The sequence below is a fragment of the Colias croceus genome, chromosome 24 (genome assembly GCF_905220415.1).
Source record: "Colias croceus chromosome 24, ilColCroc2.1".
Lineage (NCBI taxonomy): Eukaryota > Metazoa > Arthropoda > Insecta > Lepidoptera > Pieridae > Colias > Colias croceus.
Window position 1 is genome coordinate 7263648 of NC_059560.1, and position 24406 is coordinate 7288053.

Consider the following 24406-nt stretch of genomic DNA (forward strand, 5'->3'; position numbering starts at 1 on the left):
CTTTACAGAAATACGTCGAATCACGCGTGGTAGGGATAAGAAAAAGATGGCGCGTTACGGAAAAATGTCACTCGTAACGAAAAAATGTTACACTAAATTTTTTTCCAACCTCGATAAAGAAGTTTCACTTCAAAAAAAAATACTAAGAAATAAAAAAAAACAAATCGACAAATCAAAAGAACACCTGAAAGCTATATTCAAGGCTTAAACGATATGAAAAACTTCTAATGCATATAAATTTTTGATACATTGTAACAAAAAAATCATGCTTTACATAAAAAAATTATTAATAAATAAAAAAAAATAACCATATTTGCAATCTGCTAGCTCCTAATAATGCTGCTGGACGATTTCTTCTTAGTGATAAGATACTAAAAATGTAAAACTGCGTAAATGTTAAAAGAATAAAAATAAAAAAAAATATTAAAAAAAGCTTCTCTCATTTTTTTTTATTTCGACGTTAAAACTTTCAGTTATAATACGTAACTCTAAAATAAAGTTACGTAGTAATAATATTGTTTATTTTTTTTTTTGGTCGTAAAACCATAAAGGGTTGACTTTTAGCCTACATAAAGACCCAGACTGAAAAACTCAATTTCTTAAAAACTCTCGTATAAACTTATAAGTATTTTCCGACTACCCTCACAATCAATAAATAAAAAAATTCTAAACTTTACTGCCAATGCTCCGTCACTGTAGATAGACCAATATATTGATGAATATTAATAATACACAAATATATATGATAAAAAATGACGTATTTTGGTTTCATTCATTTTAACTAAAAAAAAAATCATAAAAAAAACTGTTGAAATCTATAAAACGATAATATTACATGTATTAAATTTCGAACGGGCAAAATTATCGCTACCTATGCATCTAAATAAACAGGATTTTAAAACAAATTAAGTTTAATGCAATAAAAACTACCAAAACAAAATATGTAAATGGAACTAACTACTAGGTATGTATTAAAATTTTTAAGTAGAAAATCTTCTGCGAAGATTAATCTAGTTTTTATTTCTTTATAATTAATAAGTAGTTCGTATCAGAAATCATTGAAAAAAAAATTAGGAATTCACAATTTTATTCGATTTAATATTGAACTAAATGGGTGGAAAATTCGAAGATTTTGGAATAATTTGATAATAATTATCGTCTGATATAATATGTAAATATATCCTACTATTAATTAGTAGTAAATGGTTGGCGGTTTTGAATTCGATCGAAAATGAGCCTAGTCATCATGTGTGTAAAGACTGAAATCGCTTGACGGTATTGTGATAGAGAAAGTGTTAGTGATCGGATTTTGTGCGTAAATGTTGTAAATAACTAAATTAATGTTGTGGCGTATTAGGAATCGAAAATGCAGAAGATGATATTATTTTAAGTAAAAAGGTATAGATAGGTTACCTACACAACATTTTTTTTAAGCTATTGCATAGCTTCTATCGCGGGCCTTGAGCGCGGGGAACGAATCCAGAAATTGCGTAACGAAAAACCTCACGCTCCCCACTCCGACAGTCACAGGCTTGAAGGCATGCTATGCAATAGCTTTACCGCGGCAGTCCCCGGCATTTTTTTTTTATTGGGAATAGGGAACATTCTTTCAAATACATATATTTAAAAACGGCAGACTATTCACGTCGTAAGCAAAAGATGCTAATTAGTCACATTTTTACGTGCCAATCACGCAGCGCTAAAACCTTTTTACTTATAATATGATAGTTTATACTTTATGATAATCAAAATTGTTCTGCTATTTGAGTTTATTTTCTTTCCAAACATAATCTTAAAAATAAATAAAAAAAACTTGATAAAAAGTGTATTTGTATTAGAAAAATATGATAGAAATTGATAATAAATAAGTCTGTATAATAAATATATACTTATGTATGGTATTTAAGTACTTTTATTTGAGTTTATTGTAGGACAAAATCAGGAAATCACTCGAAAATAATATAGACACCCTTAACTCTTATCACAAGTTCATAAATATAATTATTATACGAATGTGGTTATTCACCTGTGTGAATATTTTGAAAAGGCCTCTGACTCATGTACCTACGTGTAAATGAACGTTACGTAAATTTGAAATGTTACCTATGGAAAAACCGCAATGGGAAAAACGTCTGAAATAATGACTGACGTCAGCATATTATGGTACTAATAATTTTTATTATGTTACTAGCTTACCGCCCGCGGTTTCGCCCGCTTTAACTTAAACCTTATAAATTATATACTAAAACTTTCCTCTTGAATCACTCTATCTATTAAAAAAAACCACATCAAAATCCGTTGCGTAGTTTTAAAGAATTAAGCATACATAGGGACAGAGAAAGTGACTTTGTTTGTTTTACACTATGTAGTGATGTTTTGAGCAAGTAGAATCATCGTGTCGTAATATTACTTCAGAAGATATTTATCGAAATCGAATACGTGTCAAAAGTGAAACTTCTTTGGCAAGATATTTATCTATATCTTTGAAATACCAAAATTGTCGCCTTGCTCCATTAAGTGACGGATCTTGGAAGAAGTTTCACTTCTAACACGTGTGCTCGGCACACACGCTATTTATCATACTAATAACGACACGAAAATATCAAATTCCTTTCAGATTTCAACTTTCTTTGACACCATAGAAAATTTTTTTAGTTTTTACTTTTTATACTTTTGATAACAAATAACAATAGATATTGAGTCGATAGTGAAAGTATACAGGGTGTAATCGTTCAGTGTGCACAGGCGTTTATTCCTTAACTATTGCACTTATCAAAAAATGGTTGTCTGTAAAGTCGGTTTACTGAGGATAGTTGAACGTGACAACGTCTTCAGGCCAATTTTGCTTCTTTGTCGCTCGTTCCGCGTTCTCGCTTGCACTTCAAGCCTACATGGAACGCCTCAGAGCGAGGTAACGACGCATGAGTCATACTTTTTCGTGCGTGCAACCGGCTCTATCGAATTATAAGACGTTGTCACGTCAAAAACTTTAAACTGATATCGAAAGCTATTTACCTAATGAGTAAAATACCAATACTAAATGTATGGGTGTGTTTGATGTAAAAATTTTGGATATTTCCCGTTTTATTTTTAAAAAAGTTATTATTATAATTTTACTCATTAGGTGAAGGGCTTTCGATATCAGTTTAAAGTTTTTGACGTGACAACGTCTTATAATTCGATAAAGCTGGCTGCACGCACGAAAAAACATGACGCATGCGGCGTTACCTCGCTCTGACTCATCTGAGGCGTTCCATGTAAGGCTTGAAATGCGAGCGAGAGCGCGGAACGAGCGACAAAGAAGCACAATCGGACGTTGTCACGTTCAACTATCGTCAGTAAACCGACTTTACAGACAAAATTTTTTTTTTGTTATCAGCAATAGTTACGGAATAATCGCCTGTGCTCACAACGATTACACCCTGTATAAATGTATCAAATGTTATATGTATATGCTCCGTTAAAAAGTAATTAATATAGTAATAATAGTGTATTTAGATTAACTTTTAGATAGGAAAGCTAGAAATTGAATAGTTTTAAAGAAGAAAGAAAGAAAGAATAGTTTTAAGGATCTTTAATAAGCTTGCTTCAAATTTGATTTTTTAAACTTATTTTTTTATTGTTCATATACGCTTTATCTTTTGGCGGATTACGACATTATATAATTTAACGGTCTTACCAATTAAATGTTACCCATTCGCTGTGCAATGGATTAGTTATTGCAATAACCTGTCTTGTTTTTATGATTGACGTTTCATGTGAGCAAGAGCAGGACACAGCTATGGTAGAAAATGGTAGAAATTTATCCGTTGTTTAACTTTTTGTTAGCAAGACCGTAAATATATAAAATTCTCTGTGAATTTCCGTTACCTTTTCACCAAAATTATCAATTCAGTAATTGTATGTAGCAGTTTTTACAGAATTTTCACCTGTCTCTTTCTTTTATATTATTTACCTGACACATAAATATGTTTTATGAGTGAGAAACGGAAAGTTATGATAGAATTGGTGTCTCTCTCTAATCGGTACCTATATCAAATGTTTAATCTTCTCGTAAAGTAATTCTATCTCATGTGTTTTACAAACGATAGAAAGAGACAACTATAGTTTTCACATATAGGTCTTGCAATATCACAGTATGGTCCTATTTGAATAGTTTTTCAGAAGTAGCAATTATATTTTTGGTTTTATGGCATTCAAATGCTTTATAAAGAATAGAAAAACTTATCGAAGTTCGGTGTGTCCCTTAGACACATAAAACTGAAAGAATAGAATAAATTCGATCGCTCTGGCGGGTCACGAGTGGCCGAGTTGGTCAGGCATCCGCCCCGGAATGGCGCGAAAGGATGCGGGTTCGAGTCCCGCCTCGTGATCGAATTTTTTCTATTCTTTATAAATTTATAGCAATTATATTTTCAGTCATGCTTATATAAAAAGTATTATTTCGTATGTAATTATTATTCTTCCAATGTTTGAAGATAGAAACATCACTAATCTTAATATATATAAATCTCGTGTCACAATGTTTGTCCTCAATGGACTCCTAAACCACTTAACCGATTGTAATAAAATTCGCACACCATGTGCAGTTCGATCCAACTTGAGAGATAGGATAGGTTTTATCCCGGAAATCCCTTGGGAACGGGAACTATGTGGATTTTTCTTTGAAAACGCGGGCGAAGCCGCGGGCGGAAAGCTAGTTGTATTATATAAATGTAGCTATAAGTTATGTATCCTGGTTTGCTCTGTATCTAAATTATATGTTTAATTGTAAGCTTGCATATTTTATTTGAATAAAAATAGAAACATATAGCCATTTTTGTTTATTGCTTGTATTATTTTATCACAATTTTATTATAGGTTAAGAATCCATAGATTTTCGTTACATATATTTGATTGCAAATAATTCCAATTTTTGGCATTGTAATAAATGCTACTAAGCCCGGCCGTTTACGGACTGCTCAAGCAGTTAACGGCTGAGCAACGTACAAGGACTGCTCGAGCGATCGGTCATTGACTGCTCGAGCTGTCGCTATAAACCGCGCAGTTGAGCAGTCCGTGTACCTACGACTGTGAATAAATGAATAGATGTCTATAGTTCACCGCGCGGTTGCGGCTTCAAGCCGTCCGCGTCGGTCTCAACTGCTTGAAGTGGTCCGTGTACGGCCGCCCTAAGAACTACCAGAAACCGTTGTAAATAACGAGTGCTATAAAAAAGCAATTCAATTTATTTGCATGCATAGAAAAATAGAGACTACGTTATTGTATAACGTATTACATATAATTTTTAATGTAAAAAATTGAGGTCTGATTCAATAATATGGTTGTATTTTAAAATTTGCTTGCTTTTAATTATGTAATAGTGTTATAATTTTTATATCACTTTCGGGTGCCGGCCATTACATTGAAATAAATCTGTTTATAAATTATAAATGAACGTGTTTTATTTATTCCTTTATCCTCATTTATACAATTTTTACTCAATGTTTATAGAATTTTCCTGATATTTTTGGTCTTAATTGCATCATGATATCACTATTATTAAACAATAACTCAAAATTGAATCATTTAAAATCCTTTGTTGCTATGTTTTGGCAAACGCTCAATGTATGTATGCAGTATGCACTAAAGTTTGTAGGTACCTATGTTTGTTTGTTACTCATTCGTGCAAAACAGTTGAACCGATTTTAATGAAATTTGGCACACACACATAGAAGGTAACTTGGATTAACACATAGGATATAGTTTATATCAAAAAATTCAAACGGAAACGGTAACTATGCGGATTCTGCTATGATTACGTGGGCGATTTAAGTTAAAAGCTAGTCATTATAAAGCGAATAGATACGAGCGACAAAGGAAATTCCCACGGGGATGTTTCGATGTTCCACGTTCCCGCAAAAGCTAGCAAGTTCTATTATAATTTAGATTATGAATTCAGACAGGCATTCTGGTATTCGGCGGCCAGATCCGTAGAGTGCCTTTAGTATCTTAAAAATTGAAAATATAGTAACTACAAACTAACGCATTACCCGTCTGAATTTAGAATCTAATTATAGAAAGATTTTAGTCGAACATTTGGACTTTTTTTCAGAATCTAAATTTTTTAGTTAGATTAGAAAAAGTAACCGACGTGCGTTCTAAATTTCAGACTATAAAATTAAGATTATGAATTTAGAAAATAACTATATCATTTTGTAGAAACTAAAAAATCAGATTCAGAATAATTTTAATCCAGTGTTATATGTTCGAAAGATGCACTTTCTGAATTCTTTAACTACCTAAATTCAGACCATATGTCAGACACATTTTAACCTTAATTTTAACAGAATGATCTGAAAAAATCAGAATGTGTGGGTGGGTATATTTAATTTGTATGCATTTTTGCGCTTACTGAATTCAAAGATGCGAAAGCTGATTTATGCTACATTGTGTTGCGACCGGGCCATACCCCGTCCGAGGCTCGATCAATTATTTTTATTGTTTACAAAGAGAATACAAATATGTAACAATTATTGTTTACTCTTTGTATGAAGTACCATTAATGTGGCTTGGCCGTGCACGGACAGGGCACGGTGTGGAAATGAGTATGGATATTGTTTTGTTTCCCGGCTCCGGGCTCCGGTACGGCTCGTCCCCGGCACGTTGTAGCGTAAATCATGCTTTTAACTTTGCAATAGGTCCCTAATTTCTAGTTCAAGTGATATACATTTTAGCTGATTTACAACAAGAGCTGTAGGTAGGTATTCTGCAGATTACACGACAAGGGAAATAAAAATGCAGAAATATTTAATAATATTTTATTACAACCACATTCAAAATAGCCAATATTTATATAAAATATCTAACTAAATAGCTAGATATTTTATATAAATATTGGTTATTTTGCTAAATAGCTATATCTAATGACGATATTTCAATCTAAAACAGATCTTGCGTTGGATAAAGACAACTCCGATAACTTCTGCTTGATTTCCGTTATCTGAAATGAAAATAGCTTTTTAATGGTAATGTAAGTACTTCTTAGTATCAATACATGAATACAGAAAAAAGGATCGCGTGTTCCGAGCACACGTGTCCGAAGCGAAACTTCTATGCCAAGATTCAAAGATAAGTAGGTACTAAAATTGACGCCATGATGTGACGGTATTGCCATGACGCGACCTTGAACTTTTACTCTCAACGCGCCTATAGAAGTTACACTTCGTAAACATGTTTCTTTCAATTTTCATCTATTCAAACAACGAAACAATATCTAACTACTGTTAAAATATAATGGTAAAGGAAACATGCTTTAATTTCTCATTTATTAAATACTCCCTATCATCTTCCTTACTGAAACTAGCTGTGCCACGCGGTTTTACCCGCATTGCTCCGCTCCTATCGGTCTTAGCGTGATGATAAATGGGCTATCTAACGCCAAAATATTTTTTCAAATCGGACCAGTAGTTCCTGAGATTAGCGCGTTCAAACAAACAAAATCTTTAGCTTTATAATATTAGTATAGATTTATTAACTAAAACTACGCTACTATTTCGAAAACATACTGTCTTACAAAAAACTATAAACAGGGTTTATCTTTAAGCGCGGGTAGACCAATAATATATAAAAACACTCACTTTCTGTATCTCATTCAACAAAACTCTCTGTTCCGTACGCGGAGTCATTTCTCTCTTCTCCAAATCAATAGCTTCCAAATTCTCAAATAATTTCTTTATCTTCATGGCCAAGTGAACATCATTACTGCTCTTTCTGGGCACAGTCGGTTTCGACTTTCTTATTATTTTCTTTCTAAACTTATCTGGTAGATCTTTCTCTATATCCTCTCTAGATAAGAACGTCATATATTCTGCACATGTATCGTAAGGATAATTAATGTCAGTTTGTTTGTCACTAGTCATGAATAATTGGCGAGTTTTGTAAGTGGTCCGCCAGTTCTTGAGTAGCTCCATATTCCTGGGAGATGGTTATAATTAGTTTGGTATAAGAAGCATGAAATACACATTTAGTACACAACTACAGCTTAGAGAATAATAAAATATTAAAAAATATTTCAGGGAGTTAGTGAAATTCATTCCAACTTTTAGATCTAGGATCTAGTTCTTTTGGTTTACAGGGTAACTTGTTATAGGTGTAATAGTTACTAGCGGTCCACCCCGGCTTCGCCCGTGGTACATATTTCGCAATAAAAGGTAGCCTATATTCTTTCTCAGGGTCTAAAGATTGTCTGTGCCAAATTTCATCAAAATCGGTCCAGCAGTTTATGCGTGAAAACCATACATACATAATTACAAACCTTTCCTCTTTATAATATTAGTTTAAATAAAGGGATGAAACTATAGATAATTTAGAGTATATTACCTACCTAGCCGAAACATTACTTTCAGATTTTTTTTTTCATTTTTACTTTGTTTGAAAATTTGCCCAATTCTTCAGGAAAACGATAAAAAGGTATACTTTCATTCCTTTAAAACTATTACACCTATATCAAGTCACCTATACACAACCACAAATCTCCAATTAAGTTGTAACTTACTTCTTATCCTGAATAATTTTCTCTGCCCTCGCCAAGAAATCCTTTCGTTTTTGAACAGCAATATCTCTCAAATGACTCTGCAATATTTTTTTATCTTGCACCTCTTTACCGGACGTCCGCACCGGTCGGAGGTATTTAGCGCTCTGACAATGCGGCGACAAAATTTTATGTCGACTTACCGCCAATTTACGACATTTTCCCTTTGCTTTATCGTAATATTCACTTTCCTCGTCCCTATCATTAAATTGGACGCACATTTTACTGTTTTTAATTTCACTACCATCTAAAACTGAATTGTAACTTCTAGCTTCATGAGAAGTTTCGTTTGATTCGCTCACTTCTGAGAGAGATTTCGAATCTAGGAAAAGTAGATTCGCCATGTAATTATCATATAGAAATGATAAAATTTTCGACGTTCCCGCGCTTATTATTTCTTTTGGCGGGTAAGTAAGCGGATTTCCGCTCAACTGAAGCACTTTTAATGTCATAACGGTGCCTAGTTCATTTGGCAAGGTTATAATTTTATTATTTTGTAGTAGCAAATGCGTTAGTTGAGGGTGGTTTTTAATCGATACGGGAATGCTTTCGATATCGTTATCACGTAAATCGAGCCATGTTAAATTTGGACAGGATGGAAAGAAGTCCTCAGGAATAGCCTTAATGGAATTATTCTGTAAATAAATTGCCTGAAAATGAAAGGTTTTGACTTAAAAAATAATTTGTAATACCTATTACACATATAATCAATACTGATTAGGAAGATTAACATAGTTAAGATTCACAAATTAAGTAGGTCGACTCTAAAAGCCCATAGCCAGAGGGTATAATAAAAGTACTACACTAAAGCTTTTACTGAAGGAAAATCCACGACGATCCACGAACAAGAAATTATAAAATAAATTTTACTTACATTTACAAGTTTATAGTCGAGCTTAGGAAACGTTTCTAAATTGTTTGAATGTAAATCTAATGATGTTTCATTATTGTCTTCTTCATACGGATCACAAGAATGATCGTACGACATTCTCTGAAAGAAGTAAAGATATAAATTGAAAATGAACGAATATATGACTGGTTTTGTTGAATCAATAAATAATAATGAAAATTATTGTCATAGCAATATTTTTGTTTGAAAATTTTACCGCCATTAATCAACAGTTGTTTTTTTTCCATGTAATTTATGTTGACCAAATACAAGCTTTTTGGTTTTATAAAATACGATTGACATGTTTAATTCAAAAATTAAAAATTTACATTGAAACAACAAATAAAATTGTTTTATTATTTCCATTGATCAATAAAAAAGATTTAAAATGAATAAAAAGACATTTATACGAATTAGTAATATAAGCAAGGTTTATTTTTCTTTTATGAAATCAACAATACACAAGTTGCGTATGATATAATTTGAAAAATATATTAACTTGAAACTGTTCTTATTTTTATATATTCCGTAAATAAATAGGTATTTAAGAATTTTAAAATGAAAAAATCGACATTCACAATAATCGATAAATCGGTAAAAGCGCACGTTGACATTACGACAACAAACAACATGGGCGATACGTCACTATTTCAGTTGCAAGATGGCGAACGTTCGGGATAGTGACACATCTTTGTGGCTCCACAATAAACTCGGAACTTCGAATGATTCGTGGACTACCGGTTCAATTTGCACACAATTAAATGCGGAAGTTTTAAAAAATATCAAGGATTGTTTTCCAGATTTGCAAACGCAAGTGAAACTCAAATTGTTGCTTAGTTTCTTTCATATCCCGCGCAGAAATGTTGAAGAGGTAACTTTTCTTTCTATTCTATGGTTTTGCGTAACTGTATGACGTTTAATATCTCTTTCGTACATTATTGAATTGGAATCGGTGGAAGCGAGACAAAAAATGCGTATATAATTTGAACTTTGTTGTCATAAAATAAATACTATAATTTATCGATGATATTATTAAATACCAGAATATATACACGTTGTTTTCTGTCTAATATTGACTGAAATTGTATGAAGCCTTGAATGGATCAATTTAGATTAATTTATCTATTAATTAATCAATTGAATTCGATTCCAACGCACTTACCCTGTGTTTGGTTCATGTAGAAAAGAAAATAAAAATAACTTCACATTTTTACACTAACATTATCATTTAAGGAACGAGTTTATTGTTTTTATTTGGTATAAACAATTTTTATGTTGCCTAATATAGGTTATACATTGCATGTGTTTATCATAAACATTTAGATGGAATGATAAATTCATATTGGAAATAGTTATTTATTTACTATTTGAAACAAACTAATATTTTTTTCACTTTATACTTACAATATTGATCAACATAGTTTTAAATGTTTGCATTTTTAGTTTTCTTGTCTTTGGCATAATTTAAACTCAGAAATGACTACAAACATTTATTCATTCAACTAGAATTCCTTCAGAAGTATTGTCAAAATAGATTATGTTGTATAATTAATAAATACATAAGGTGATATAGGAATACATAATATTACTTTAATGGTGCTTTTAGATTAAAACACTATGTAGACACATTTAAACCAATTCTGTACAGATATTAATGGATGGATATTACATATAGTACAAAGTCAATTTAAAATGCCTACCTATCTAATATAAATCACTGAGGAAAAAGAAGTTATCATATTATGTACTATATATGTGCTATATACTATGTATTATATATAATTTATAATACATAGTACTTGGCTCCTTTGTATTTATAATAACAAATCAAGTCTTTATACAGATTATTGATATAAATGAAACTAATATGTACTTACAGTGGAAAAATGAGCTGGAAGAAATTATTGAAGTGGCGGCGGTGGACTCTGACCTCTGGGTGGCGATGCTTGCCGAGGTCCTCAAGACATTTCCCTCCGCGGGCACTCTTAATACCGAGATAGCAGAATTCGACGAGACCAGGCCTATATTCAGTGATATGATCAATGAATTGAGGAAATCGCTGGCCAAACATTCAGATCTGGGACTGTTGCCACTTGAGTGCCTGTATTTAAACAAAAATGCCTTAGTTTCAGTGGTGAGTACTTTCTAAATAATTAAAACTTCTATATGATACTTTTGAGTCAAGACTGTTGTGCGTTATAAATTAAAGTTCAAGCTAATAAATATGTTGTAGTTAATATTTACATTAAAACAGTAATTACAATATTACTTTCCTTGTAATATACATGAGATGGAACTAGCTTAATTAAACAATTAATAAATCGCCTAGCTTGGTTGTTAAATGTCACCATTTAAACTTATAGCCTGGACTGTCATTCAATCAATTTTAATATTTACAATATAATTAGAATTTTTATGAATTTACAGATTTTAAATTATACTGTTGGCTCACTTGTGTCATAAATAACATTTATATAATAAGTTATTCTGCATTGTATTTAATGTTACTTTTTGAATTATTTTTCTTCCAGGTGGGCCAGCAGCCCAACCCAGTGAAACATTTTACGCTTAAACGTAAACCGAAGTCGGTAGCGTTAAGGAGTGAACTGCTAGCGAAGGCTGCGGAGGTACAAGCTAATCAGAAGAAGGCACAAACGCCAACAGTGCCTGTGAGGAGTCGAGGCATGCCGAGGAAAATGACTGATACAAGTATGATAGTTTATTTCATGTAACACATAATATTAGGAGCATAAAAACGGTTTCTTTTTTTTTAATGATCCCATATTACTGACCGGCCTGCTAACTATCTCCAGTTACAAAAATTAAACTATAAAATATCTCTTCAACAATATGGAAGAACGACAAACAACACTTGGTATGGATTAAATAACTTTGAAAATGTATTTCACTTTATATCCTTTTGTTTGACAACTAGTTAAAATTGATAACCTGTAGTTTTTTTGTGTTTGATTTTACGAGTAATTACACATTTTGAAATTGAAGATCTTAACGGATTTCAGACGCAACTTATTAACTATCATCAACCGGACGTTTCGAAAACTTTACAGAGTGTTTTTTGAGTGGTCCCTGTGACTAAATCTCTATAATTTCTAAGTAATTACCTGTTTTATCAGCGCCGCTAAAAGGCCTGCCGTCCCGCTGGGCGGCCCGGAGCGGGGCCCGAGCTGTCCCCGCGCCCCCGGCGGGCCGCCCGCCGCCACGTGCTGGTATCAAGCTGCTAGATATCACGGAACAGCCCGCCACGCATGCGCAGATCAAGAAGAGAAGGAAGCTTGGTGAGTGTACAGAGACGGTGCATGTGTATTGCGTGCGTGTCAATTAGCCGCTAAAGTCACGTACGTACTGGTTCAAAAACCGTTTCAACCTTTAATCGGTCTAACCTCGACCGGCACAACGCACGCGCCTTATTTAAATGATGGAATAAAAATATATATAATATGAAATAATAATTAATAAAAGAGTTTGTACTGTTTGTTTATTAAAAGTCTTGGAAATTTAATTAGAACCAGTTGTATACAAACAAAAAGAGGGTAGTTGACAAAGAAAAGTTACAAAAAGTATAATACTCACTTGAATATACATTATAGTCATACTTTAAGGCCATTGTAATAATATTACTGCTTATGTATTGATTTAGGCTGATTATTTTATATAATTTCTCAATATTTTCAATTAGAAATGGAAGAGGGTGTCAAAAAGGCTCCCCCCGCTTCGCCGCCGCCGCCTGACTTCAAAACCGCCAAGACTGAAGAACAACCTGCAAGTAAGTTTTTATATGGTTGTACATGTATTTGTTAACTAACACATACATAATATGAATAACAAAAATGTATTTAACATATTATTGCAAGTATGAAAAATATATTATTATGTGGATATCATTTAAAATATACTTTTAAGTCTTAATAATGATTGTATGCTGTCTTTTTTAACGAAATAAAAGTGCCTATCCACATGACATCTAGTATGTTAAAACGACGGCTTTTTTATTGGCAAAAGACGTGGGTACTTAAAAAATTATGTTGATTTATTTATTTTTTTCCAACTCCACAGCAACGAGCACAGACGCGACAGCGGAACCGGAAGCGGAACCGGCGGAAAGCGCGGGATCCCCGCAACCCGCCGCGCAACCGCAACCGCAACCTGCGCCCGCGCAACCGCCGCCATTGCTGTTGCAACAGGTTAGTGTGTGTGTGTGCGTGTGGCAAGTTATAGCAGTATAGGTTACTAATACTTAGATGTGTTCAACGTAGAATGATATTTGGTTTAGGTTTTTCAATTTTTTTTCAGTGTATTAGTATTTATTTTTATATCATCAAGAAGATAAGATTGGGTATAAGAAATTATATCTTGTTATATATTTATTATCCTATATATATTTTTTATCCTTAAAAGACTCGAAATGTTCGATATTTTCTTGAATTGCCAGTCGAAATGACTCAAGATTAAAGCTCTCAACTACATTTTAAAGCTTATCACATCTATATAAATACAAAGTACACTTTTCACCTGAACAATATAAAAAACGTGTAAAAATCTGTTGCAAAACTAAATAATGACTGCCTTGCCACAAAAAACTTTAGACAGGGTTTATCTTTAAGCGCGGGTTCTCTATAATCTGGTTTTGTCGTATTTTACATATGGCCGTAAAATTTATCCGTCCAATAAAGTATTAGACGAACATTTTAAAATGTCACCTGTAAACTGTCAAATACGGACAATTAGAATATATATATTTGAAATGGTAGTTTAATGTATTCTAATTGTCCGTATTTGACAATGTACAGGTGACATTTTAAAATGTTCGTGTAATATTTTATTGGACGGATAAATTTTAACCAAGGATTGAAAAATCGGCCCATAGACGACTATTAAAGTGACCTATCCCTGGTTTAAAGTTAGACTGTGTTTAAATTGTGGTAATACCATGAATTTATCTCTTGTAGGGCGGCGCGAACAAGGGGCTGGTGGTGGGCGGCGCGCCCAAGCTGGTGCTGGCGGGCAAGCCGGTGCTGGTCTCCGCGCAGAACCTGCTCAACACCTCCGCGCTCATCCTGCACCAGGGCGGCAAGGCGGTGCTGCTGCAGAACATCAAGCCGGTACGTGCTCATGCTGCAGAGCGTCAAGCCCCAGCTGGTTCTGGAGGGAAGGTGGAAATCCTCCGGAAAAAGGGAGGATGTTCGACCAGTCTACTGCTTTGTATGTTCTATAGCGACAACATTTCGCTTACGCGATTCAGAGAAAAATGTCGCTATATGGTCTCAGTGAAAACGGCCCATTAAAAATTTTGTTCCTTCCCCGATGAAAAAAATTTTCAAATCGGACCAGTAGTTCCTGAGATAAGCGCGTTCAAACAAACAAACTCTTCAGTTTTATAATATTAGTATAGATTATCACACGTTGCCGTGGAATAGCAGTGTTACTGGATATAAATGTAAGAACACGTCCGACTCGCACCGCGTCTTACACCAATAACAAATCAACCTGTATATTAAGATTAAAGTGTTCATCTAATTATGTTTCATTCTAGGTGACGCAACAAGTTGTACAACAGACGCCGCAACCGATACAACAACACACGACATTACCGCATACGGTCAGTATATTCATAAAAATCTTTATTTATAACAGACTATTCGTGTCTATTCTCCGCTAAACGGAGTCCATTCCACCTGACTCCGAATTTCCAAGGTGTGTCCGTGCCGATAACTAACCACCTCGAGCTTCTTGGTATCACCTTAACGCCCACTCTGAACTTTGGTTCCTTCATTGAATCTAAAGCCCAAGTAGCCTCAAAAAAGCTTGGAATTCTGGCGAAGGTGAGACAGTATTTCAGCCCGGGACAGTTGCTCAACCTTTATCAAGCACAAGTCCGATCGTGCATGGAATACTGCTCTCACCTCTGGGACGGTTCCGCCAAGTACCAGCTGGAGGCGCTTGAGGCGATAGAGAGGCGTGCCAAGAGGCTCATAAACGACGATAACCTAGTAGGCAAAAAGCTCCAAAGCCTCGGTCACCGCCGCAGAGTGGCCAGCTTATCGGTCTTCTATCGGATACACTTTGGAGAGTGCGCTGCGGAACTGCACGATCTTGTTCCGCCATCCCCGTTCTTCCATCGATCGTCGAGGCGCACAGATTCTAGGCATCGCCATATGGTGGACGTTCCATGTACCCGGACTAAGCGGTTCGGTTCCACATTCTTTATCCGAACCGCGAGGGACTGGAACATGCTTCCTGAGTCTGTGTTCCCCGACGAGTACAATATGGGGGTCTTCAAGCGTAGAGTGAACAGGTACCTTCTAGGGAAGCGCGTTCCATCTTAGACCACATCTCAGCTTAACATCAGGCGAGATTGTGGTCAAGTGCTTCCCTATTACCAATAAAAAAAAAAAAAAAAAAAAAAAGACTAGCTTTCCGCCCGCGGCTTCGCCCGCGTTTTCAAAGAAAAACCCGTTCCCGTAGGATTTCCGGGATAAAACCTATCCTATGTCCTTTCTCGGTTATCAAAACATCTATATACCAAATTTCATGCAAATTGGTTCAGTAGTTAAGGCGTGATTGAGTAACAGACAGACAGACAGACAGAGTTATTTTCGCATTTATAATATTAGTATGGATTTCTTTTGCAAAATGTCAATAAGGGTTTGCAATAAATATAAATTATTAGGTTTCCGTCCGCGGCTTCGTCCGCTTTGTCTAAAACCTTTTTTATTGGATGCTAAAACTTTCCTCTTAAATCACTCTTAAAAAAATCCCATCAAAATCTGTTGCGTCATAGATCTAAGCATACAGACACACAGACGGCGGAAATCTACATTTTTATACTTTGTAGCGATGAAATATTAAATACACAACAAAAACAAACATCATTCGCAGGTGCAACTCCAACAACCGGTGCAACAAATACAACAGCAACCGGCAGCGCCGCAGCAACAACCGCAGCAGCAGCAACAACAGCAACAGCCAGCAACGACGCCGGCCAACCAGCCGGGACAGCCGTTGTTGCCAAGACGTGGGCTGTCGCTTACGGTAAGATATAGATATAATATTAAACCGGTGCAACATATACAACAGCAACAAGTGCAACTACAGCAACAGCCAGCAACGACGCCGGCCAACCAGCCGGGACAGCCGTTGTTGCCAAGACGGGAAAGGGAGTTATTTTAAACCAGTGCAAGAGATATGACACCAAACAACAGCAACATCTGGCAATAACAGCAACATGCAACAACCGACAACAAAGCTTGTCAATGTTTTTCCCTTTTTTCATCATTGCTAATAAATTAAAATGTTTAAAATTAAATTATTAAATTGTTTTTGTACCATGGTTCAACATTTTTATTATAATCATTGCTCTTATAGATTATAATATAGTTGTTTATTTTAACATTACAAACAGACATTTGTATTTTATTTAAATATAACTAATATTAATAATTACATTATTATTTCTAGCGCGAGCAAATGTTAGAGGCTCAGGACATGTTCCGTAACGCGAACAGAGTGACGAGGCCCGAGAAGGCGCTCATATTGGGCTTCATGGCTGGATCCAGAGGTAAATACTATTTATGTATTTTATGCTATTTATTGCTTTTGTTAAGCTATTGCATAGCTTCTATCGCGGGCCTTGAGCGCGGGGACCGAATCCAGAAATTGCGTAACGAAAAACCTCACGCTCCCCACTCCGACGGGCGGAGGTGTGGCTTGAAGGCATAGCATGCAATAGCTTTACCGCGGCACTCCCCGATTGCCACACGTATTTTTTTTTTGTTTATGGTGTTATTTTTGGGGTAAATTATAATTTTTGGTTAGAGTTTTGAATGAAAATATGCATTAGATTCATATAATTAACAAGTTAAGTGCTTAAATGTTAAATATTTGAGTTTTGAAATGTTTTATATAACTACTATAATTTTATGATATTTTTTTCGAAAACTCGTTTTGTATGAATTGTGCCCTTTTTTACCTGATGTACATGTAAATCAACTCCTTTGATTTTCATGGTAAGCAGAAGATGATTGATTGATAGATGATTATATCACAATCAATACACAATCAATCATACACAAATATAGTTTGTTAAATAAATGAAAAAACCATAGTCTAATATTCTATCATTTCTTTCAGACAACCCCTGTCCAAACCTCGGCAACATAGTGACAATAAAACTCTCAGAGAACATAGAAAATGTCCTACAATCAGACGACACGTACCTCACAATGCTCTCCGAGATGCACTTCCAAATGAACTACAACAACGGCCAGTGGACCAGGCTCAAGAAGTACAGGCATATAGACGGCATGGTCCCGCAGAAGATCCCCCCAGGGTCCACGGTTATATCGGCCAATAATCAACAGCCTGTTGTGTCGATAGCCAATCAGAGTGTTAGTTAAGTGACTCAGTGTAGTGTATAAAGTGTTAAAGTGACAGTGCGGCCATGGAAAAATGTGTATTTATGTGAGCGAACAATGGAACGATCAGGTAATTTGGAGTGAAATAGGATTTGAAATGGGCGTTCGCAATGGGCAGCGTTGGCCCAACAAATAATCATTGTGGTAGAAGGAAGGTGGAATACCTCCATGGAAAAAGAGAGGATCCTCGAACAGTCTACTGGACTGGCCGACTGGACTAGGCCACAATCTGGTTTCCATAACACAAGCGAAAGCTTAGTATGGGATCAGATCATGCCGTGTGTGAAAATTGTCCTGAAATATGAAAAAAAATTGTCCCGAAAATATTACGGTGATTGTGAATAAACGTCTACAGTGATGGTTGATCATAAACATTTAGGATCTACACTATCGTGATTGCCAGTACTCGCCCTACACTGCCCATTGTGAAGAGGGCCCTAAACTAAATGGTTATAAGCTAGATGTTTTGTGTTAGCGATTTGGTTTTATACAATATAAACTTATACTGTTTATTTATATCAGAAATTATTGAAAAGTAATATGGATAAATAAGTACAGATTTTTTGTGTAGTCTATGGATCTCAAAAGATAAGATTAGACTATTGGTTGAATTTGAAACGAATGGAATTAACTAAAAATGGAACAGAACAGTATGTCTGAATATGAAATATTTATAAGTGTTATAATATTATAGAATAGGCAATGAAAATGGAACGAGAATTTTAGAAGAATCGAAACGGAAGGATATATTTTAACTGAATACTGAACAGTTTATTATCTAGGATAAATAATATGATCCTCTCAATGTAATTGAGCCTGAGATGACCGCCTCCTTGGTAAAGTGGTTGACGCGTGAGCGTAGCACCGAGGGGTCCTGGGTTCAATTCCCAGTGTAGACAAAGAAAAAAAAATGTCTCAGTCTGGTAGGACACAGAAGGCTCATCACCTACTTGTCCCTAAAAAGAAAAATCGATCAGTGAAACAGATGTATAATGCATCTGCCCCTTACCCTTAAGGAGACACGGGACTTCACTTTCTCAATATAATTAAAATATTCTTCTTGGCAAAAAACATTGGAAAAACGGCTTAAAAGAATTGAATGTCAATGGGTTATAAAGACTCGAAAAAATGCTTTTGAAATCTTATAAAATTTTAACAAGATTATAATTGATTCTTGTTAAATATATTAGTTAATTTTTTTTATGTTTCACTGGATTTTGCAAAAAAAAGATCACACTTTCTGTAAGATATGAAAATATTGTTCGGCTAAACTATGAATTATTTCATAATTTAAATTTTGATGAAATTTGAATCTAAATTATGATTATGAATTTTAATTATTATGACCAAGGGCGTACTATGACAATGTTATCGCAATTATTACAAGCGATACTATGCAAAAATTGTTTTTATTTTCTTTTTTTTATTAGAGAATATCTCTGTAAAAATATTTCTTATTCCTTTGCTCATAACATGTCAAACGTATGCCCCAAACGAATAAGGTGTTTCAAATCTTTAGAGCTAGCGCGTAAGAGCAACTTTTGTCTCCGCAACTATTTTGTCTCTCCAAATCAATTTGTATGGGGAGTTGCGTCGCTACGTGCGCGCACTTTCTTACTAGCCCATAGAGTTGATGGGAGAGACTAAATAGTGAAGGAGACAAAAGTTGCTCTTGCGCAATAGCGTAGAAAAACTGAAAATTGTCTGAAATTGAAATGTGTCAAAATACATACTATATTATATACTTATGTGTGTGATTGGTTTTATAATAAGGCTTAATGTAATTGTTATAGTTAAATATATAAGCTATTGATGTTGACCAAATGCGCTGTGAGATTTTGTATTGCTTGTTTTTATTTAAACCTGTTTAAAAATAGGTTGGAATTTGCTTGAATTTTATGTTTCTTAAGTACATTGTTGATACATGCACCAAATTTAAGCGTGTACATGCACACAGATAAACAAAAATAACTATAAAATATTAAAACTAAATACTTACACTTGCAATAATCCATAATAATATTATAAATGCGAAAGTAACTGTCTGTCTGTCTGTTACTCAATCACGCCTAAACTTCTGAACCATTAAGCATGAAATTTGGTATGGAGATATTTTGATACCCGAGAAAGGACATAGGCTACCTTTTATTGCGATATATGTACCACGGGCGAAGCCGGGGCGGACCACTAGTAAACTATAAAGGTAACAATAATATTTACAAATATATACACACTTATATTATATGTTCATGTTCTAATAAAGAAAAAAAAATACAATTTCCAACCTACATTTAAGTGAAAAAGCCTTGGCGAGCGATATGTATTTGCGTTATATTTAAGATAATATATTTCAAAGAGCATGGGACATTTTAGTATGAAGCCTGGTATACCTACCAATTTGCGATAAAAAAAAAGTCATTTTGGCGGCAAGAGATGAAACATGTGCCAATCGATAGTACATCAAAATACAAATAGGAAATACTCTTTGGTAAAATATCGTAATTGATACGGTTTCGGAATAAATAAGAGTTTAAAAAAATTTTTTTTTTTTTTTAGTTTTTTTGAATTATTTGTTACTTCTTACACTTAAACGTTAAGACAAAGCATATACAACTTCTAATTTGTAATAAAAGGGTTTCAAAATGTTGTATTACTATCAAAACGAAAGTAATAAACTAACTTTGGGCTAGGGATACGCACGTGCGGTGCGTCACTTATCGACAACCGTTATCGATTCTTAGAAAATCAAAATCGTTCATTTATCAGTGGTAAGTTGTTATGATCATAGTGCGGCCGAATAACAAACATTATGAATGCTTGAAGCTTGAGTTACTTTTATAGGGCCGTTTTGAAATGCGTCAGATTCATGCTTATGCTATGGAATAAGGATTTTCCATCGTTGATAATATCTTTGGGATGAATCGTGATGGATCTGACACCTGAAAATCAAAGCGGGCTTGATAATGGTTCGAGTTTAATTTTTATTACTTTGCTTTTGATGGTAATGTAGCATTTTTAAAAACCTTTTATTACAAATTCTAAGTTTTATAATGTTTACCTTAACATTTAAGTAAGAAACATTAAAAAGTAAAAAAAAAACTTATTTACTCCAATACTCAATACTCAATATGTATTTATTTGCATCCGAAACTGAAACTAAACTAATCTTCATCGTAACTAACCATATCGATAACGGTTGTCGATAAGTGACACATAGTGTTGCCGCTCGATAGTCCACTATCGATAGTCTATCGATTAACTATCGATAGTTGGGGAAAAGCAATAGTATCGATAGCACTATCGATACTATCGATAGTGTCGATACTATCGATAGTATCGATAGTCCTATAAGCGTAAATACTATCGACACATAGCAATACCATCGATAGTATCGATACTATCGAAGCTCAATATCGAACGAACTATCGATACTATCGATAGTGTCGATACTATCGAAGCTCAATATCGAACGAACTTTCGATACTATCGATAGTGTCGATACTATCGATAATATCGTCCCATCGATAGTGACCTTTTTCTCGATAGTATTGCTTTATCAATAATATTATAGTGGATGACAGAGAACTAGTTAGATGTTTGGTTATAATACTTTTCAAGTTATCTATTGGAGCTTTGTACAATCCATTTTTTTAGTTCGTTAATTCGTAATCTAATAAGCCACGTACATTTGTGCATAGTTAGTGTCTTCTAATTTAAATTGACCCATTATACCAAGAAATCGTGAACAATACTATTGCACAATTTACTACTATCGATAGCTCAAAACTATCGATAGTATCAGTACTATCGATAGTATCGATTGTAGTTGCAATATTCAGTAGCAATAGTATCGATACTATCGACAGTATCGATAGTATAGCAACTATTGGCAATCAATACTATCGATTTTATCGATACTATTGCAGTTCATCAATAGTATTCCATGATTAACGCTATCGATAGTATCGATAGTATCGATAATATCGATACTATCGATAGTGCTATCGATATTCTGACTTATTTTCAAGGTCAACTATCGATAGTCAAACTATCGATAGTTCGGCAACACTAGTGACACACTGCACGTGCGTATCCCTAGCCCAAAGTTGGTTTATTACTTTGGTTTAGATAGTAATGCAACATTTTAAAACCCTTTTTTTACAAATTAGAAGTTTTATATGCTTTGTCTTAACCTTTAAGTGTAAGAAGTAACAAATAATTCAAAAAACTGAAAAAAAAATATTTTTAACCCTTATTTATTCCGAAACCGTATCAATTACGACATTTTACCAAAGAGTATTTCCTATTTGTATTTTGATGTACTATCGATTGGCATATGTTTCATCTCTTGCCGCCAAAATGAAGTTTTTTCAAAATTTCCAACTTTAGGTATACCAGTTAGGTTCCTTGCTTTTTATAGTATTAATATATTATGTGAATATAAAAAAAATAGGATCTCAAATGGTTTATAATAAACTCTATTACATTGATAGTCGTCTTTATAGTGCCACAAACTTATCGGACCCGGTGACGGTGTCACTGATGTCGATTTCTTTTTATTTAAACAAAATATTCCGTATGAAAAGTCTGTGAAAATGTGACATTTCAAAATGGCGGCACGTAGTTCCAGTTTTTGCCACCGGGTCAGTTAAGTTTGTGGCACTGTAACTGACTATCACAGACCAAGGTTATGTGGTAACCCTTCAATAGACTGACCTCACAGTATGTTGATTACCCTGTAATTTACTAAAATTTTATTTTTCAAGATAGAAAAAAGTTTGGAGGGTAGCAATAAACAGATAAAAAAAAGTTTACTGTTTACTTTAGTGAATTTAACAATCTTTTTAAATATACAGATAATGGTAGTTTCACTTGAAAAGAAACCATTTTTGATTCTGTTTTTTAATATATTCAAAGCAATTTTCAAGATAATATATTGGGGTAACATTGGATTAGACATTTTTCTTATAAATCTAATTGTTTTATCTTCACTAGCTTTGTCAGCAATTTTACACGCGAATATTTTATACTATCTATCTCTATCAATTTCATTAAGATTTGTAAAGCCTTTTTAACTTGATTGAGTAACATCCATTCCTTCTAACTTGACTTTTTTGTTTTGTTAGTTGGATGTGTACATATTATTTATATACCTTTTTTTTATAGTGGGGAAATCTTCCAAAGATACCCACTGCCCCCGGGGAAGGAGCCGTGGGTTATGTCGGATTCTTACCAACTAAAACCCCACTGTGTTCTGTCGAGCCGCTTTAATGATGGGGCCGCGGGTATTGGTTGGAATTCTTCCGCGACTAGACAAATTAATATTATTTATAAACCTAAACCAATTTTACCCTAATATATTATTATTATATTATACGTATCATACAAGATATGAGAGTTAAAAACTTGATGAAAAGCACATTATTCTTATTGGCTTATGATTTTTTATGTATAAGTGCAAAAAAGACTAAAGTAAAGAAAAGAGAAAAGCTGTAAAATAAAGATACACACAGACTATCCGGTAAATTAATTTATGTAATACTAGCTACTCCGCGCGGTTTCACCCCCGTGGCTCCACTCCTGTTGGTCGTAGCGTGATGATATATAGATATAGCCTTCTTCGATAAATGAGCTATCTAACACCGAAATTTTTCAAATCGAACCAGTAGTTCCCGAGAAGAGAAAAAACGTATTACACTTGACCACTTCAAAGATTTTCATAGCTTTCGTAATACATAAAATTAGAATTATTGTTGTATTTAACACTTAAAATCATGTCAATTGATGTTCTTAATGTTTATATATTTATATCTAAACTATGTATTATTTACTTATATGTATTCACTTAAATATACAATCTACATAGTTAGGCTGGTTGCAGAGCTTGACCGACCGTCAGTGCGTACCGTCGGTCCTGACGATACGCATCAACAATTGTATGACTATGACACTAATGCGCATGACAATACGCGTGCGTATGGTCGGTCGGTCGGTCTATGAACGGTTTTATGAATTTCCATACATATGACAAGCGCGACTGACGTACGCACTGATGGTCGGTCAAGCTCTGCAACCAGCCTTAGTGTCTCTGTGTGTATCACAATATAAAACACGTTCATGCTGCATGACATGCTCAGACTTATGTGTAAATATTTTAGAATAAACAACATGCTTGCAATCAATATATCATGCATGCATGTCATGCAGCATGAACGTCTATAGACCACTTAAACCCTGGATGAAACTTTTCGGCGCGTAAAGTGCCTTGACGTTATTATTTCTAGGACTTAGTCATATAACGTTTATATTTAATCATAAAAAGTAAAGGCTGAATTATTTTCGTTCCATTTACTAGTTTTCGTTTTCCAAGTGCATCGGAAATTTTCAAACCAGACCATTTAGTTAGCTCAGTACGTGTTAAAGGCGTTAGACTATTATTTATTTCACGTCTGTTTTATTTATAGAACGAGATTGTAAGTAAAAAGTTTTGTGGTTATCTATACTAGCTTCCAC

General features: G+C 34.2%; 2 protein-coding genes and 1 non-coding gene across 3 annotated transcripts; 2 read left to right on the forward strand and 1 right to left on the reverse strand.

Moving 5' to 3' along the window:
* Window positions 1-4296: 4296 nt before the first annotated feature.
* Trnap-cgg lies at window positions 4297-4373 on the forward strand. Its single transcript is given in 2 exon segments — window positions 4297-4333; window positions 4338-4373. It is a non-coding gene; the product is annotated as a tRNA-Pro (tRNA).
* A 2543-nt stretch (window positions 4374-6916) lies between these two features.
* Window positions 6917-9564, reverse strand: LOC123702658. The gene is made up of 4 exons (XM_045650420.1): window positions 9447-9564; window positions 8537-9222; window positions 7620-7956; window positions 6917-6982 (listed from the first exon to the last, which is right to left on the reverse strand). The coding sequence occupies exons 1-4, from the start codon at window positions 9558-9560 to the stop codon at window positions 6917-6919; spliced, it is 1203 nt and encodes a 400-aa protein (XP_045506376.1). The 5' UTR covers window positions 9561-9564.
* Window positions 9565-10122: 558 nt separating this feature from the next.
* Window positions 10123-18812, forward strand: LOC123702865 (negative elongation factor A). Its single transcript, XM_045650698.1, has 11 exons — window positions 10123-10332; window positions 11341-11595; window positions 11993-12170; window positions 12596-12757; window positions 13159-13245; window positions 13536-13663; window positions 14429-14581; window positions 15013-15078; window positions 16359-16511; window positions 16938-17037; window positions 17610-18812. The coding sequence occupies exons 1-11, from the start codon at window positions 10123-10125 to the stop codon at window positions 17873-17875; spliced, it is 1758 nt and encodes a 585-aa protein (XP_045506654.1). The 3' UTR covers window positions 17876-18812.
* The last annotated feature ends 5594 nt before the right edge of the window (window positions 18813-24406 follow it).

Coding starts and splice junctions, on each gene's coding strand:
- LOC123702865 (XM_045650698.1), top strand. CDS start 10,123: ATGGCGAACGTTCGGGATAGTGACACATCTTTGTGGCTCCACAATAAA. Junction 13,664..14,428: donor CGCCATTGCTGTTGCAACAG/GTTAGTGTGTGT, acceptor TATCTCTTGTAG/GGCGGCGCGAACAAGGGGCT. Junction 14,582..15,012: donor TGCTGCAGAACATCAAGCCG/GTACGTGCTCAT, acceptor GTTTCATTCTAG/GTGACGCAACAAGTTGTACA.
- LOC123702658 (XM_045650420.1), bottom strand. CDS start 9,560: ATGTCGTACGATCATTCTTGTGATCCGTATGAAGAAGACAATAATGAA. Junction 9,223..9,446: donor TCGACTATAAACTTGTAAAT/GTAAGTAAAATT, acceptor TTTCATTTTCAG/GCAATTTATTTACAGAATAA. Junction 7,957..8,536: donor AAAATTATTCAGGATAAGAA/GTAAGTTACAAC, acceptor ACCATCTCCCAG/GAATATGGAGCTACTCAAGA.